Source organism: Ailuropoda melanoleuca, chromosome 11, assembly GCF_002007445.2.
Source record: "Ailuropoda melanoleuca isolate Jingjing chromosome 11, ASM200744v2, whole genome shotgun sequence".
Classification (NCBI taxonomy): Eukaryota; Metazoa; Chordata; class Mammalia; order Carnivora; family Ursidae; genus Ailuropoda; species Ailuropoda melanoleuca.
Genome location: NC_048228.1, coordinates 78978355 through 78993406, shown reverse-complemented (window position 1 = coordinate 78993406; position 15052 = coordinate 78978355). Strand labels below are relative to the sequence as shown.

The following is a 15052-nucleotide window of genomic DNA, read 5'->3' as shown; positions in this document are numbered from 1 at the left end:
TGCACCAGAAGTTCTAGCAAGAACAATTAGTCAAGAAAAAGAAATAAAAGGAATCCCAATTATAAAGGAAGAAGTAAGACTACTGTATTTGTAGCTGACGTGATCCTATAAATTAAAAAGTCTAAAGAATACACACACACACAAAACAAAAATTGAGAGCAAATAAACAAATTCAGAAATGTTGCAAGATACAAAATCAACACACAATGTCAAGTGATTTCTATACATTGGCAAAAAAAAAAAAATCCAAGAAGGAAATTTTAAAAACAATTCCATTTATAGTAGCATCACAAAGAATAAAATACTTAGTAATAAACTAAACCAAGAAGTGCATGGGTTGCACACTGAAAAATACAAAACATTGATGAAATAAAGATCTAAATAAGTGGAAAGATATCCCACATTCTTGGATTAGAAGAGTTATTGTTAAGATGGCAGTAGTCTCCAAATTAGTCTGCATATTCAATGCAATCCCTATCAAAAACCCAATGGCCCTTTTTTGCAGAAATGGAAAAGCTGATCCTAAAATGCATATGGGATAGCAAGTGACCCAAAGAGCAAAACAATCTTTAAAAAGAACAAAGTTAAAGGACTCACATTTCCTGATTTCAAAATATATTACAAAGCTACAGTAATCGAAACAGTGTAGTACTGGTATAAGGATAAATACATAGACCAGTAGCATGAAATACAAAGTCCAGAAATAAACTATGGTCAAGACACTATGGTCAACTGATTTTCAACAAGGGTGCCAAGACCATTCAATAGAGAAAGAATAGTCTCTTCACCAAATGGTGCTGAAACAATATTCATGTGGAAAAGAATGAAATGGGACACTTAATTCACAAATAAATAAATAGAAACTCAAAATAAATCAAAGACCTAAATATAAGAGCTAAAACCATAAAACTCTAAGAAGAAAACAGGCATAAATCTTCATGACCGTGGAATTGGCAATGGTTTCATATATATGACATCAAAAGCACAAGGTAACAAAAGATAAATTGGACTTCATTAAAATTAAAAGCTGTGCATCACAGGACACTATAAAGAAAGTGGAAAGACAGCCCACAAAATGTGAGAAAATTTGCAAATCATAGAAGAGTCTATCCAGAATATGTAAGGAACTCCTACACTCAAGAACAAAAAGATAAACAACCTATTTAAAAATGGGCAAAGGGGGGCGCCTGGGTGGCACAGCGGTTAAGCATCTGCCTTCGGCTCAGGGCATGATCCCGGTGTTATGGGATCGAGCTCCACATCAGGCTCCTCCGCTATGAGCCTGCTTCTTCCTCTCCCAGTCCCCCTGCTTGTGTTCCCTCTCTCGCTGGCTGTCTTCTATCTCTGTCGAATAAATAAATAAAATCTTTAAATAAATAAATAAATAAATAAATAAAAATGGGCAAAGGAATTGAATAGACATTTCTCCAATGAAGGTATAAAATGGTCAACAATCACATGAACAGATGCTCAACATCATTAGTCATTAGGGAAGTGCAATCAAAACCCTAATTAGATACCATTTCAAATCCACTAGGATGACTATAATTTTAAAAACAGAAAATAAGTATTGGAGAGGATGTAGGGAAATTGGAACCTTCATACATTACTGGTGGGATGGTTAAATGGTATAGGTATAGTGGAAAACAGTTCGGTGGTTCCTCAATAAACATAGAATTACCATGTGACCAAGCAATTCCACCCCTGGGTATATATCCCCCCACCAAAATAAGAAACCCTGAGAACAGGTGTTCAAACAAAAATTTGTACACAAATATTCCTAGCCACATTATTCATAGTAGTCAAAAGGCAGAAACAACCCAAATGTCCATCAGCTGATGAATAAACAGTGTTGTACATAATAGGATATTTTTCCGTCATAAAAAGAAATGAAGTACAGATACATACTGCAATATGGATGAACCTTGAAAACATTATACTAAGTAAAATAAGCCAGACACACAAGACCATATATTGTATGATTCCACTTATATGAAACATACAAGATAGGCAAATTCGTGGAGGCAGCCAGAGTCTGAGAGGAAGAGGGAGTGGGGAATGACTGCTTAATGAGTAGGGAGTTTCCTTTCAGGGTGATAAAAATGTTCTGGAACTAATGTAGTGGTGGTTACACAACAGGGTGAAGGTACTAAATGTCACTTATGACAAATTTTATGTATATTTTACAACAATAAAAAGCTTAGGTACATTACAGATTGCTATTTAAATGTCATAACAATAGGCATTCTCTGTATATTGCTAGGATTAAAACTCTGCATTTATAGAAAAAAAGTTTTTTCTAAATGTAATCTGCAAGTAAATGGATTTTTAAAAGTCTAACAGAAAATTCTTTTAGATTGTAATTCCAGTCTAAGAGTGAGAAACAATGACAAAGAGGAAATTGGAAGCTCTTTTCCAATGCCTGATACACAAAGGCATCCCATAAATGTTAAAAGTCGAAGTAAGTATCTTTTCATAAACTGTATAATGCTTAAAATTGTTGTAATCTCTTAACTTATTGAACATATATTCGGTAAAATGACATTTTACTATGACTGGATTATAAATTTCCACTTAATATTTTCATTCTATTTCATTTTTTAATTGGAGTAACAAATGCCATTAAAAACTAAAGCCTACGTTTGGCATTTTCATCCGTCTCAATCTCAGATACTTTCCATGATTTATAAAAATGGACCAACTCTCCCCCCCCACCCATCAGAGACTCCTTACTCCTAAGACCTGAGAAAATACCATGTTGTTTTGTATCTTTTCCTGGGCCTAAGCAATTCTGGCATCTTGTGAATCTCTTGAAGAAATGGACTATTGATTGATGTAGGTATTAGCATCACGACTAGCATTTACTGCCACCATATTTTCCCCCAGCCCTGGGGGAATTATTTCCTTGGGCTAATGAGATGGATTCAAAGGGTGAAGCCAAGGAAGCTTGGGGACCATGTTCAGGGCCCTCCATCTTTGCCCAAGCTGAAGTTGGTTCCATTTGGTGACATTTCTTTGTGGATAATAAACACATATTTAATCAAGGTATTTGTAAATAGTTTTATATTGATGAATGAATACTACTTGTATAATATGTTTGTGCCTAAAAAAATAACTAATAGAAGTTGGGAAAGCAAACAATGACTCAATGACCCTTTGGTTATACCAGCAGTGGTGGCATGCTCAAGGTATTAAAATTACCATGACTGTATTAGTTTCAAAACTAGTCAGATTGCTTATTTATATTTTTTGAGTGAATTCTACCCAGAAAGTCTATTGTCGCTTTTTAAGACAGTACAAACACGCTACTTGAAACTGAGAAGTAGAATCCACTGCATTTTTTAAATCGCTTTTTAAAGTTATGTGTCTTTACAAATCTAAAATGCACGATAAGCTGAGCAGTTCAAAAGAAACCTAGATGGAGTAAATTTTGTGGCAGGAAAGAGGTCCTTGCTTAGTGGTGGCTGGAGCAATGAGGTTAGAGAGAAGCTGTCATTCAAAGAGCTGCCTGTGTCAGTGACAAGAATAGCTGGGCTGTTTGAGGACTTCCAAGAAAGGAATTGCCAGGGTAGTGAGTTTGGCAAAAGCTGACCTACTTACCTGGCTGATTCAGTATCACAGACTCAGTAGCAAAGCTGCAGAGAAGGACTGGGAGTGGGGGTGGGGGGACCTAATCCAACTGAGAATTCATTTATCTCAGAAACTTTCTGATCAATAAGGCCTTGAGCAAAGCAGTAGGGAGACTAAAATATTAAACAATCGTTGATCATGACACAAAGAAGGGGAAAGAATGTTCGCTCCTAAGGACACGTACTGGGTTATCTTTTTGTACCCACTGCAGCACTTAGCATTTTAGCCACTGTTACACCTTCACATAACAGGCTCTTGTTAATTACTGGTTGATGTAAATATGGAGTAGACTTGGTCTTTGAGGTCAGTCACTGCAGATGTATTGAGATGTGGGTTTATAGTAATACAGATTCTGAAAGAACAAAAAGAATTTATGAGATTTCCTTGTTCACATTTTGAAAGAAGGTTATGACATGAGGAGAGGGGTAGAAAGCATGAGCACAGGAGTGAGAAAATTAGAATGTGTTCAGGAAGGAAGGAGCAGCCCAGGCTGACTGCCCGGGGATCAGATACATGCAGGGTGATGGAGGGAAATGTTGGCTCATTTATTGTTTTATTCAAATTAAGAATGAGAGTCATTGTTTCTATCTGCGCAAGACTCCAAAATATGAAGAAATTCCAGATGGATATAAATAACACGAGGGATGCAGTCTACAGGTAGGCCCCCATTATACTCTGTCTCCCTGCTCTTCCCCTCTGACCTTATTTAAGTAGCCATATGGACCATGTACAGCTAAAATATATCAGCTAAATGGTCTAGTTCTCCCAGCAATATTACAACAATTACAATTTTCAAATGTGAACATTTAACTCAATATTTGGGTGGTAGGGAAATTTTGTATTTTCCCTGTTACATAAATCTTTCATAATAAGAAATAGTCTTTGCAAAGATTGTACTAGATGATTGCTCAGGTCCCTTCCAGCTCCAGTACTCACTGATGGAGGTTGAATATCATCTGACTATCTGTCGTTGTTCATATCCACCAGATAGGACAGTTTGGGATAGCCTCCCAGCCAGAACCCAGAATGCAATGGAGTTATCACCCCATTGCTAGCACTGTCTAGTCCAGTGATTCTCCACCATGGCATCCCATCAGGATTACTTAACGAACTTTAAAAAGACCCCGGGTGCGTGGACTCTCCCCCATATATGCCATCTCAAGATGTCAGTCCTAGCCAGAACCCAGGTGATTCTAATGTGCAGCCACAGTAGAGAACCATTACCTAGGCCAATGTCACACAGTGTGGCTTCCACTCCCCTCAGACTATGTCACCGCTTGCCAACTTCTTCAAATCAAGGACCTCTGTGCTTGCTGTAGTCTGAGTGTGTGTGTCCCCGCAAAAGTCATGTGTTAAGATCCTATTGCCCACGAGCTGTGGTGTAAGTAGGCAGAGCCTTTGGGAAGAGGAAGAAACCCTCCTGGGTGAGATTAGTGTCTTAATAAAAGAAGCTCCACAGAGATCTCTAGATCCTTCCTCCTTGTGAGGCTATCCCGGGAAGTCTGCGACCAGAAGAGGGCCCTTGCCCAACCACGTGGCACCCTGATCTTGAACCTCTAGCTTCCAGAACTGGAAGCCAGAAATTTCTGCTGTTTATCAGCCATCCGGTGGGTGGTGGTGGTTTATAGCGGCTGGAACAGACTACCACAGTGTTACACCAAGAGCGAACTTTTCAAGCACCCTCAAGCCCTTTTAGGAGAGCCATTTACTCACATAATTATGAACTTGCAAATCGTTCTTATCGGCTCAAGTTCCCCCAAGGACCACTACGTGATAATATTTTGCTAGCTTTATTTAGCATGTGCAAAGTATACAATTTATTTTAAAATAACATAACATTTAGAGGTTTTCGCAATTTAGATGCGCTTTTCCCAAATTATACCAAATCAGTGAGGCTGTAAAGTATTTTTGTAGAAGATATGGAATATTTTTAACAAAGTTATTTGAGAAGATAGTTGTGATGGTCTAAAATGAAAAGCAGCTTTGAAAAACATGAACAACTCAGAGCAGACTTCCTCCATTTCTGGGAATATGGTTGTGTAGATTATTTAGATGAATCATCCTGCTTAAAACAACCAAAAATTCTGAATTAAATGCATTTTCTTCAAAGCATTGAAGAACAAACAAAATATTAAAGATTATGAAGACAAAAAGCTAAGTGAAAGGAAAGACCTGGAAAGATGAACTGAGCACTGAACCTCTTTTACCCTGAGGGTGTTCCACAAACCGAGGACCTTTTCCTTTGGTTTTGTTGGCCTCCTAGGGTGTGGGCTAGAGAAGTCCAATCCCAAGACATGCCCAAGACGGAAAGACTCTACCTCCATAAAGCTGAGATCTCAGGGTGCTGCAGCTCAAGGGAAGTGGCCAACCAAAATAATACCTACTCATTCTCCATTATCAGGAGACTGAAAAAGAAAGAAAAAGAAAGGGAAAGAAGAAGGAAGGAAGGAAGGAAGGAAGGAAGGAAGGAAGGAAGGAAGGAAGGAAGGAAGAAGGAAGGGAGAAAGAAGGAAGGGAGAAAGAAGGAAGGAAGGAAGGAAAAGAAAAGAAAAAATGCCTTGGGATCTCTGAGAACAGGTGACCACACGTGCCACACACACACACACACACACACACACACACCCCTGCCATAAAATTGCAGCCCAGATTTACATTACAGGAGACATAGGGAATTTGAATAGTCCTATAATCATTTAAAGAAAATCTTCTCACGAAGAAAACTCCAAGCCCAGATATTTTCACTGGCAATTTCTACCAGTCAAGGAAGACAAAATGTATTTAAACAGAATAATATGCGCTCGGAAAATTAATTTCAGGAAAATGACATCAAAGAAATACCCTATCTACACAATTTCAGTAAAATATTTCTCTCATTCATATGACCTTCAACAATACTGAAATTTGTTCATTTCATTAAAGTAATTCTGTATTTATTCAAAATATGGTGAAAGATGTTACTTCTCTAATTCTAGTCTTCTATATTGTTCACTGCAATGATTGCCATTAGTATAATCATGTTATATAATGTTTGAGCATTCAAAAAGACTTGCAAAACCTACAAAATATCAACTGAGAGTTCAGAGAACCAAAATCCGGGGCACCTGGGTGGTATAGCGGTTAAGCATCTGCCTTCGGCTCAGGGCGTGATCCCGGCGTTCTGGGATTGAGCCCCACATCAGGCTCCTCCGCTATGAGCCTGCTTCTTCCTCTCCCACTCCCCCTGCTTGTGTTCCCTCTCTCTCTGGCTGTCTCTATCTCTGTCAAATAACTAAATAAAATCTTTTAAAAAAATAAAAATAAAAATAAATAAAAATAAATAAAAAAAAAAGAGAACCAAAATCCCAGTACATCCATGACTGCATAATGGTGACAAGTTCTCTGATCATAATAAAACAATGACTTAATAAATATGAAACATTTTAATAGTCATTATTTTGAAATTATTCTCTCGTCGATAATAAAAATTATTCAGTTCAACTTTTCTTTGTCTTGTGCAATAGAAATTTTAGACTATGGACTTCCTAATATTACATCAAAGTATAAAAATTTTGCTGACTCATTATTCTGCGTTGTTCATTGTTACTGTATAGTTAATGCTATTCTGCACATTGCCATTTTTTTCAGTAAGTACATAGTGCTTTACGATTTACACTGAAGGTAGTTTTGTATCTAATCATCTCCATACATATAATAAATAGCCTGTGACCATAGACTCTCAGGGAGGCAGATAGAACCATTTAATGAAGGCCCATGGTAAAATACAGTAAGTACTACTGGAATAGAGAATATGTTTAAAATGAAGTTTTTACCTGTGGTGAGGCAAAGTTCCACAAATGAGTTTCTCTTTTGAAGACCAAACACAGAGAAAAACGGCCAACTCAAAATTATATTTCAGCTCTCTAGGTTCAAAGACTAAAGAAAGGCAGAGAAACTACGGATCAAAGGTCAACAAAGTATAGCCCACAGGGCACATCTGGCTGCTGTGTGTTTCTGTGAGTCAAGTTTTATTGGAACACAGATGTGCCTGTTGGTTTACATGTTGCCTGTGGCTGCTTTTGTGCACAATAGCAAGGTTGCGCTGTTGTGACAGAAACCATATATTTTCTTGACATTTACAGGAAAAGTTTGCCAACCCGTACGTGGAGGATCATTCTTCCATCACCTAGGAGATGAGGCCTCTGAGAGGGTGGAAATGAGGAAAATGCCAAGCAAAGAAAATGGTAAACCAAGAGGGAGCTTTCAAGAGCAAGAAACGATTGGAAGACAACAGAGAGAGGAGGAAAGTCTTGAGGAATGAGGCCTTGAACTCAGTATGTCCGCCCGCCCCCCACCCCACTGAGTCTTGGAGAAGTCTTCTCTGGTCCTGAAGATGATTAGAGACTCTCTTAGCTGTTGAGGCAGCCAAGTGAAATCAGGTGAAAAGCTCATGTTTTTATTAAATTGCCTCAGACTTGGTCATCTGTTTACTGAAATAGAGTTGGCGTCACCTTGATTCTGTGGCGGACACCGGGCTAAGCACTGCATATGCATGTGGAATTCTTAGGATCTGTCCAGTGGCCCTATGAAGTAGACGGGATTATTCCCCCGTCACGGTGTAGGAACTAGCTAGTAAATGGCAGAGCCAAATTTGAAAAAACAACCAGGTCTGTATGACCTCAGAGTCTTTTTTAAAAACCCGTGCAAGATTGCCACATGGAGGTGAGCTTTACCCGTCTTTATTACCGAGGATGATACCTATTTGATGCCAAGGTCAGATGTTGTGATGGTGTCGTCATCGCATCTGTGCCACATTTTAAATTTTCACTTTTAATGAGTGGGAACAGGCTATGTAATTCTGCCTATTATGTGCATACGCACACACACACACACAAACAGGCCCTTAATAAGTGCCGCTGTGTTGTGAGAGGACGAAAGAAGGGCATTTTAGTCAGGACGGCATATTTCATGTCCTGGGGACAGAGAACTGTTACTGCTAATAGAGCAACGAGCAGGGATGCCGGGTGGAGCAGTAATGAATGGAAATGAGAGGATGAGCCATTCGTAGCAAGTCATAAATCCACTGTTCAACATCTAATATAATTTAAGAGAGACAAGTGCTTCAAAATTCTCAGGATGTGAGGAAGATTGGGTAGCTGTACTGTATCACTCAGGGTCCGGTCAGGAGACAGAACCCACACCATACCTGGAACAGAGAAGTTCTGATATAAGGAATTACATACTATTACAGAGGGTGAGACTCCCGCAGGACTGGCTGGTGATCATGGTCTGGGGTTTGACTGCCCTACTTGCAGGCTAGTAAATTAGCCTGTCATTGTTTCATGGCTGCTGGCAGAGGACACTAAACTGGGGCAGAGACAAAGACCTTTATGACCCAGAGTACAAAAACGAGTGTGACTGTCATAGTTTGGGTTAATTCCCCTGCCCCCAAGTCCCACAGGAGCAGGTGGGGAATCCACTGAGCTTGGGGCATTCACTGATTTTGTAGTAAGTGGTAGACAAGCCAGCCCTTTGTCCTCAAGGTTTCTCACTACACACGCGACACTGAGAAATGGCCCAGCATTAATAGCAGTGAAGAGGGACACTCAGGGACTGCAGTAGGTTGCCTGCTGTCTCCAGCATTTAACATTGTGCCATCTGGAAAAGGAGGAAAAGGCCCATCTCCATCTTCACAGAGCAGGTAATGAAGATTGGAGATGAGAAGCCATAAATTAAAAACTGGCATATATGACTTTCAGTAGTACAAGGCACAGTGAATCAAGATATAGTCTAGAAAATATAGAATAGAAGGAAGAGGGTTATTCAATCCATTTTAACAAGTGTGTTTGTGTGTGATCTCCACCATGTGCTGAGAGCTGAGGAAACCAAAAGACAGAGTCCCTAACCCTTCAGCGATCTTAAGGAGCTCACAAGCTGGGGGGCACCGACAGCTAACCATGACAATGTCCCTTTTACTACAAAAGGGGGAAAGGGAGGGAAACATTCTAGTAGAAAAGAAGGATATGGACAGATAATCCCAGTATAAGAAAATAATAACGACTGGGACAGATTATGAACTTTGGAAGAATTCAGAGAAAGAAGTGAGAAAAATGAGAGTTCCTTCAATGGTCAGTTCACCCCAGATAATATATTAAGATTCAAAGACCACACATCAAACAGATTATAGACAAGCAAACATTTTCAGAAATTAGTTAAGTAAACATTTGTTAAGGGGTGCCTCAGTGGCTCAGTCGGTTAAGCATCTGCCTTCGGCTCAGGTCATGATCCCAGGGTCCTGTGATCAAGTCCCACCCCCAGGCTCCTTGCTCAGCGAGGAGCTGTCTTCTTCCTCTTCCTGCCGCTCTCCCTGCTTGTGCTCTCTCTTTCTCTCTTTCTCTGACAAATAAATAAATAAAATCTTTAAAAAATTTTTTTGTTAAATATCTATAAGGTACAAGTTAAAGAATGAAATGATTTTATGAACTACCTGCCATATCTCTACAATACTTTTCTCCTACAGTTTTTGTTGCCTACTTACTGATCACCTCATCATATGGCAAGAGTTTTCTACTATTTCTGTGGAGAGTAGAGAAAGGTAGAAAGGCAGTTCACGATCCTCTAGCCCGGTTGATCATAATCTACTGTTCATTGTTCAGTTAAAACTCTTACCCATTGTTGGTGCGAGTCTAAATTAATATAACCACTTCGTAAAAATGTTTGTCAGTACCTACTAATCCTAAGTGCAAATATACCCTACGTTCCTGCAATTCCACCCCAGGATATATACTGAACAGAGAGAACATGGAGGTAAATCTCATGTTCCCAGCCAGAGGTCAATTAGAAAGGGGAAAGAGATGTTCCCTTCCTTTGCTGCATGACCTAACAATAACAACAAAACCTATTCTGGCAATCTCAGACTGTGTCGTACCAGCCTATGGACCCTTCCTTGGAGAAATGGAAAAAATGAGCTCACTGAATAATGGAAGGAAAGAGAAAGAAATCAAAGAAGATGGCAAAGGAAAAAAAAAGTTTACATGGGACATCATGGACTTGAACAGAAAAGGGGAAAATACAGAGTAGGGAGCAAAATATCAAGCTTTATATGGCTTCTGAAAGTAAAAACAATAGCCCTTGAAAAATGTACATTACTACCAGTAATGTCAGCCCAAGGTACCATCTGATTTTGTTGCTGAGCCAAATTAAAACTAGGTAAGAGAACCAGAATGACTGGAGAATGAATCTATTCAAATAGAAACATAAATAGCATTTAAGTAATTTAAAATTTATTTTTAAAAAAGCATTTTCCTTCCCTAATAATGCAATCTAAAGCCATTAGGAGGAACATGGCAAGGACAGCTGGGGCAGTGGTGTGAGGGAAGACATGGTAGCCCAGTGTGGGGCGCTGGAGTCCAAGCAGGGTGAGGAGGGTAACCACACCGTGGGGCAGCCTGCCATTGGCAAATCGGAGGCTGAGCAGAGTGAAAAGGTGTCCAAGGGGGACAGCCTGGAAAGGGGAGTCAGAGCCCAGCAGGGAGCAGCGGGTATCTGGACACTGAGAACGTGGGGACAGCGATTGGGAAGTGTGTGCATACAAGGGTATGAGATTGTAATTTATAAGAAACATATATTTTTTTTGTCTTCCAGTTTCTGGCAGAGCTCCTAAAACACTTGTAATTCCCCAAGTGGGGAGAGCAATTAAGGTGTCTTTTGTTATGTTAATGAGATGACTTCCAGAAAGCCCCTAAGGCTGGGGGCTGGTTGCTAGGGGAACCAACCAGGTGAATAGTCCCCTCCCCCTCCCCCTCCCTCCCACCTAGATTGAATTCAACCTCCAGTGGCCAATGATTTAATCAATCATGCCCAAGAAATGAAACCTCCCGGAAAAAAAAAAAACAAAAATGGATGGCTTCTGGAGAGCTTCTGGGTTGGTGAGTCTGTGGAGAATTGAGGAACCTGGCAGCTGGGAGGGTGCATAGAAGCCCCACACCTTTCAGGTAAGCGACCCTACCCTATGCCTCTTCTCCACCTGGCTCTCCCTGAGTTACATCCTTTTATAACAAACTGTTAAGTAAAATGTTTCTGTGAGCCATTCTAGCAAATTAATCGAACTCAAGGAGGGGGTTGTTGGAAACTCCGGTCTACAGCCAGTTGATCAGAAGCACAGGGGGCAACCTGGACTTGTGATGAGTGTCTGAACTGGGCGAATGGGGGCAGCAGTCTTGTGGGACTGAGCCCTTAATGTGTGGGTTCTGACCTTATCACCAGGTAGTGTCAGAATTGAGTTGAGGGACACCTGGGTGGCTCAGTCACTTAAGCGTCTGCCTTCGGCACAGGTCATGATCCCAGGGTCTTGGGATCAGTCCTGCATTGGGCTGTTGCTTGGCAGGGAGCCTGCTTCTCCCTCTGCCGTTGCCTCCTACCCCCCCCCCGCCCCCGTCGTGCTCTTGTGCACGCGCACTGTCTCTGACAAGTAAATACATAAAATCTTAAAAAAAAAAAGAATTGAGTTGAATTGTAGGACACCCAGCTGATGTGTGAGAATTACTTGGTGGTATGGAAAAAACCCACAGACATTGCGATTGGCCCCAAAGCGGTTAAAGAGGATTAATCGAATTAGTTATTATTAAGGATGATGAAACCCAAGATTCTCACTGTTGGAGAAGGGAGTAATAAATACAGAATAGTGAAAACTACAGTGAATCCTGGTATTGAATTGGGATTGCATGCATCTGTGTGAACTCACAGTTCAAGATAGTTTAGATAGATAGACGGACAAAGGGACAAATATTCCCTAGCGCTCTCTCTCCGCAGAGAGAATCTGGGAATAGCAGTGATCACACCTTGTGCCCAGATCTTGACTTCTAAATACCATTTTCTAACAGGAATGAAAGAGTCTTGGGGAAATGCCTGGTTCCAGAGTTGGGGCAGGAAAAACACAAGGCCAACCTAAAACATCTGACGGTGCTAGTAAACAACATTGTGCTCAAAAATGTGGGGGACGTGGGAGAAGGACACGGAAGCCAGCTTAGAGGGGCTTCCACTAAACACCCTGGAGCCTATTTAAGCTTAAAAATACATGACAGCAATGAACTATAACCCTTTGACTAAAATATGAACCCATACAGCTGTTCAACCACAGGCACTAAGAGTTTGATGAGGAACAAGACATTTACCTAGTTTTAAAGTACCTCCCTCCAAAATATTCATTTATTACAAAGGGCGAAGAGTCACTTTAAATTGAGACGCCTGGCAGACCCCGCTTTAATCACGTAATCAAAGTCATCATCATCAGTAATGGCACAAATCAAAATCCAACGCCACATGACAAGACGGGCTGAGAAGAGCACGGCGTCGCTTCTGCGATGTTCCTGACAAGGTTGCATAACCTGAATCTAATCATGAGAAGATATCAGAGGGTCATTGGAGGGGCATTCTGCACAATCACTAGCCTGGAATTTTCAGAAGTGTTGAGGCTTGAAAGTTAAGGAAAGATTGAGCAGCTGGAGCAGATTGAAGACTGAAGGAACAGGACAGTCCAATGCAGTGCATGTCACTCTCAAAGACATGATAGAGACAGGTGATAGTTACGTGTCGTGTGAACGCCCTGATTTTTTTATGGTTGTATTGTGTTTCTGTACAGAAGAGTGTTTGTAGGAAATACAGAGTTTTCTGGGGTGATGGAACGTTATGCTAGCAATGTACTCTCAAACACTTCAGAAAAAAATTTATATTTCTGTAACTCTCCGATTGTTTCAAAATGTGGTAAAATATGCTTTTAAGAAGGCTCATTTTTCAGCTTGATACATGTTCTCTGTGTTCTAGGCCTCCTCCTTCCAGTTTTCCACAAAGTAAATTTCTTGCCTTCCTCAGATGCCTAGGAAACAAACATTAGTGGAATTGCAAATCATCTGCAAATAATTGATTGTTGAAAATGGCACATCTGATCTCAGAATTGCCGACAGCTTCTCTGCCTATAACTCTATCCATATGAGATAGAGTCTATGAAAATAACCATATTTGTGATAGAGCAAATGAAGCACACAAAATTCAGTTTTCTATTCCTTTCAAGAAATTCTTAGGAGAAAATTGATCCCCTTTCCTGTGGGAGAGATAAGAGAAAGTGAATGAAGGCATGGAAAGAAATGCTGAGACCTCTGGAATTAACATTTTTATGAGTTTAAGGTGATATTTGCGTTACAATATCTTGCTAGTGATGAGCCAAGGGAAAAGCTTATTTTTCAGATAGTTATGATTTCCAAGGGCAGAGAAAAAGTAACAGGGAGACAGGAACAAAGAAGGTAAAAAGATGCACAGTTTTCTACGCTTACATTTAAAAGAAAATCACGAGATCCAGGAACAGGTTAATTGACACTGAAAACCCTATTTCTCTAGCCTGTCATCTACCTTGTCCCATCCTAAATATGCCAGTATCTCTGGTCTAATACAACAACCGCTAAATGCTCCATCTCCTTCATTCTCTCCTTCATTATTTAAGAAGGCTAGCAGCTGCCATAGTTTGCTTATATGAAGTTTTAGAATACTGAACCATGAGAAAGTCTCCTTTATTTACAAGTCAGTGGGCAAATAGAGACTATTATTGTCTTCTTTCATAAATCTTTCTTGGAAAAGATTGTTTCCATGATTCTTTTAACCAAAGTACAAAAAATTACTTTTCTCGCTGAGCCCTTGACAGCTGTCTCGGGTGTTGTGTTATGTTCATTTTCTGTAAGGCCACAACTCGCAGAGGGACAACTCCTGTCAGCAGCATCTGAATCATTACAGAGGAAAGTAGAAAAAGAAAATGTCCGAGTCACAAAACTTAAAATACAATTAATCCAAGCACTATGTCTATTTTTTTAAAAGATTTATTTGAGAGAGAGAGTAGGGGGAGAGGCAGAGGGAGAGAATCTTCAAGCAGACTCCCCGCTGAGCAAGGAGCCTGATGTAGGTCTTGATCTCTTGACCCATGAGATCATGGCCTGAGCCAAAACCAAGATCACATGCTTAACCGGCTGAGCCACCCAGGCGCCCCTCTATGTTAGGAAGGATTCCTTTCTCTTCCTTAAAAATTTCACTTATTTAGGGAAATAGGGAAGACTTCATTTGTGAAATTCCTTCTTTCTGAAAGTGAACATTTTCCCTTCTTACAAGCCTGTGCGTATACTGGAAAATATTTGGCAGTCCCTTTCAAAACTAAAAATAGGCTTACCGTACTAAGCAGCAGCGGCATCCTTAGGTATTTATCCCAGAGAAATGGAGTGTAATTTTCAGACAGGAACTTGTATATGAACGTGCATAGACGTTTTATTCTTAATAGCCCCAAACTGGAAATCACCCAAATGTCCTGCACTTGGTGAATTGCTGAACAAATGTGGTACATCCACACCACGGAATACCACTCAGCAAAAAAAAGGAACAAGCTATTGATGCATGCAACAACATGGAT

At 40.2% G+C, this 15052-nt stretch overlaps 1 protein-coding gene across 1 annotated transcript in view; it reads left to right on the top strand.

Annotated features, from left to right (window-relative positions):
* Positions 1-9868, top strand: part of KLHL5 (kelch like family member 5) — a 73406-nt gene extending 63538 nt beyond the window's left edge. The window contains exon 12 of the mRNA XM_034671936.1: positions 7749-9868. Coding sequence (XP_034527827.1) covers positions 7749-7796 — 48 coding nt within the window. The 3' untranslated portion in view covers positions 7797-9868. The remainder of the gene's footprint in view (positions 1-7748) is intronic.
* Positions 9869-15052: the final 5184 nt, after the last annotated feature.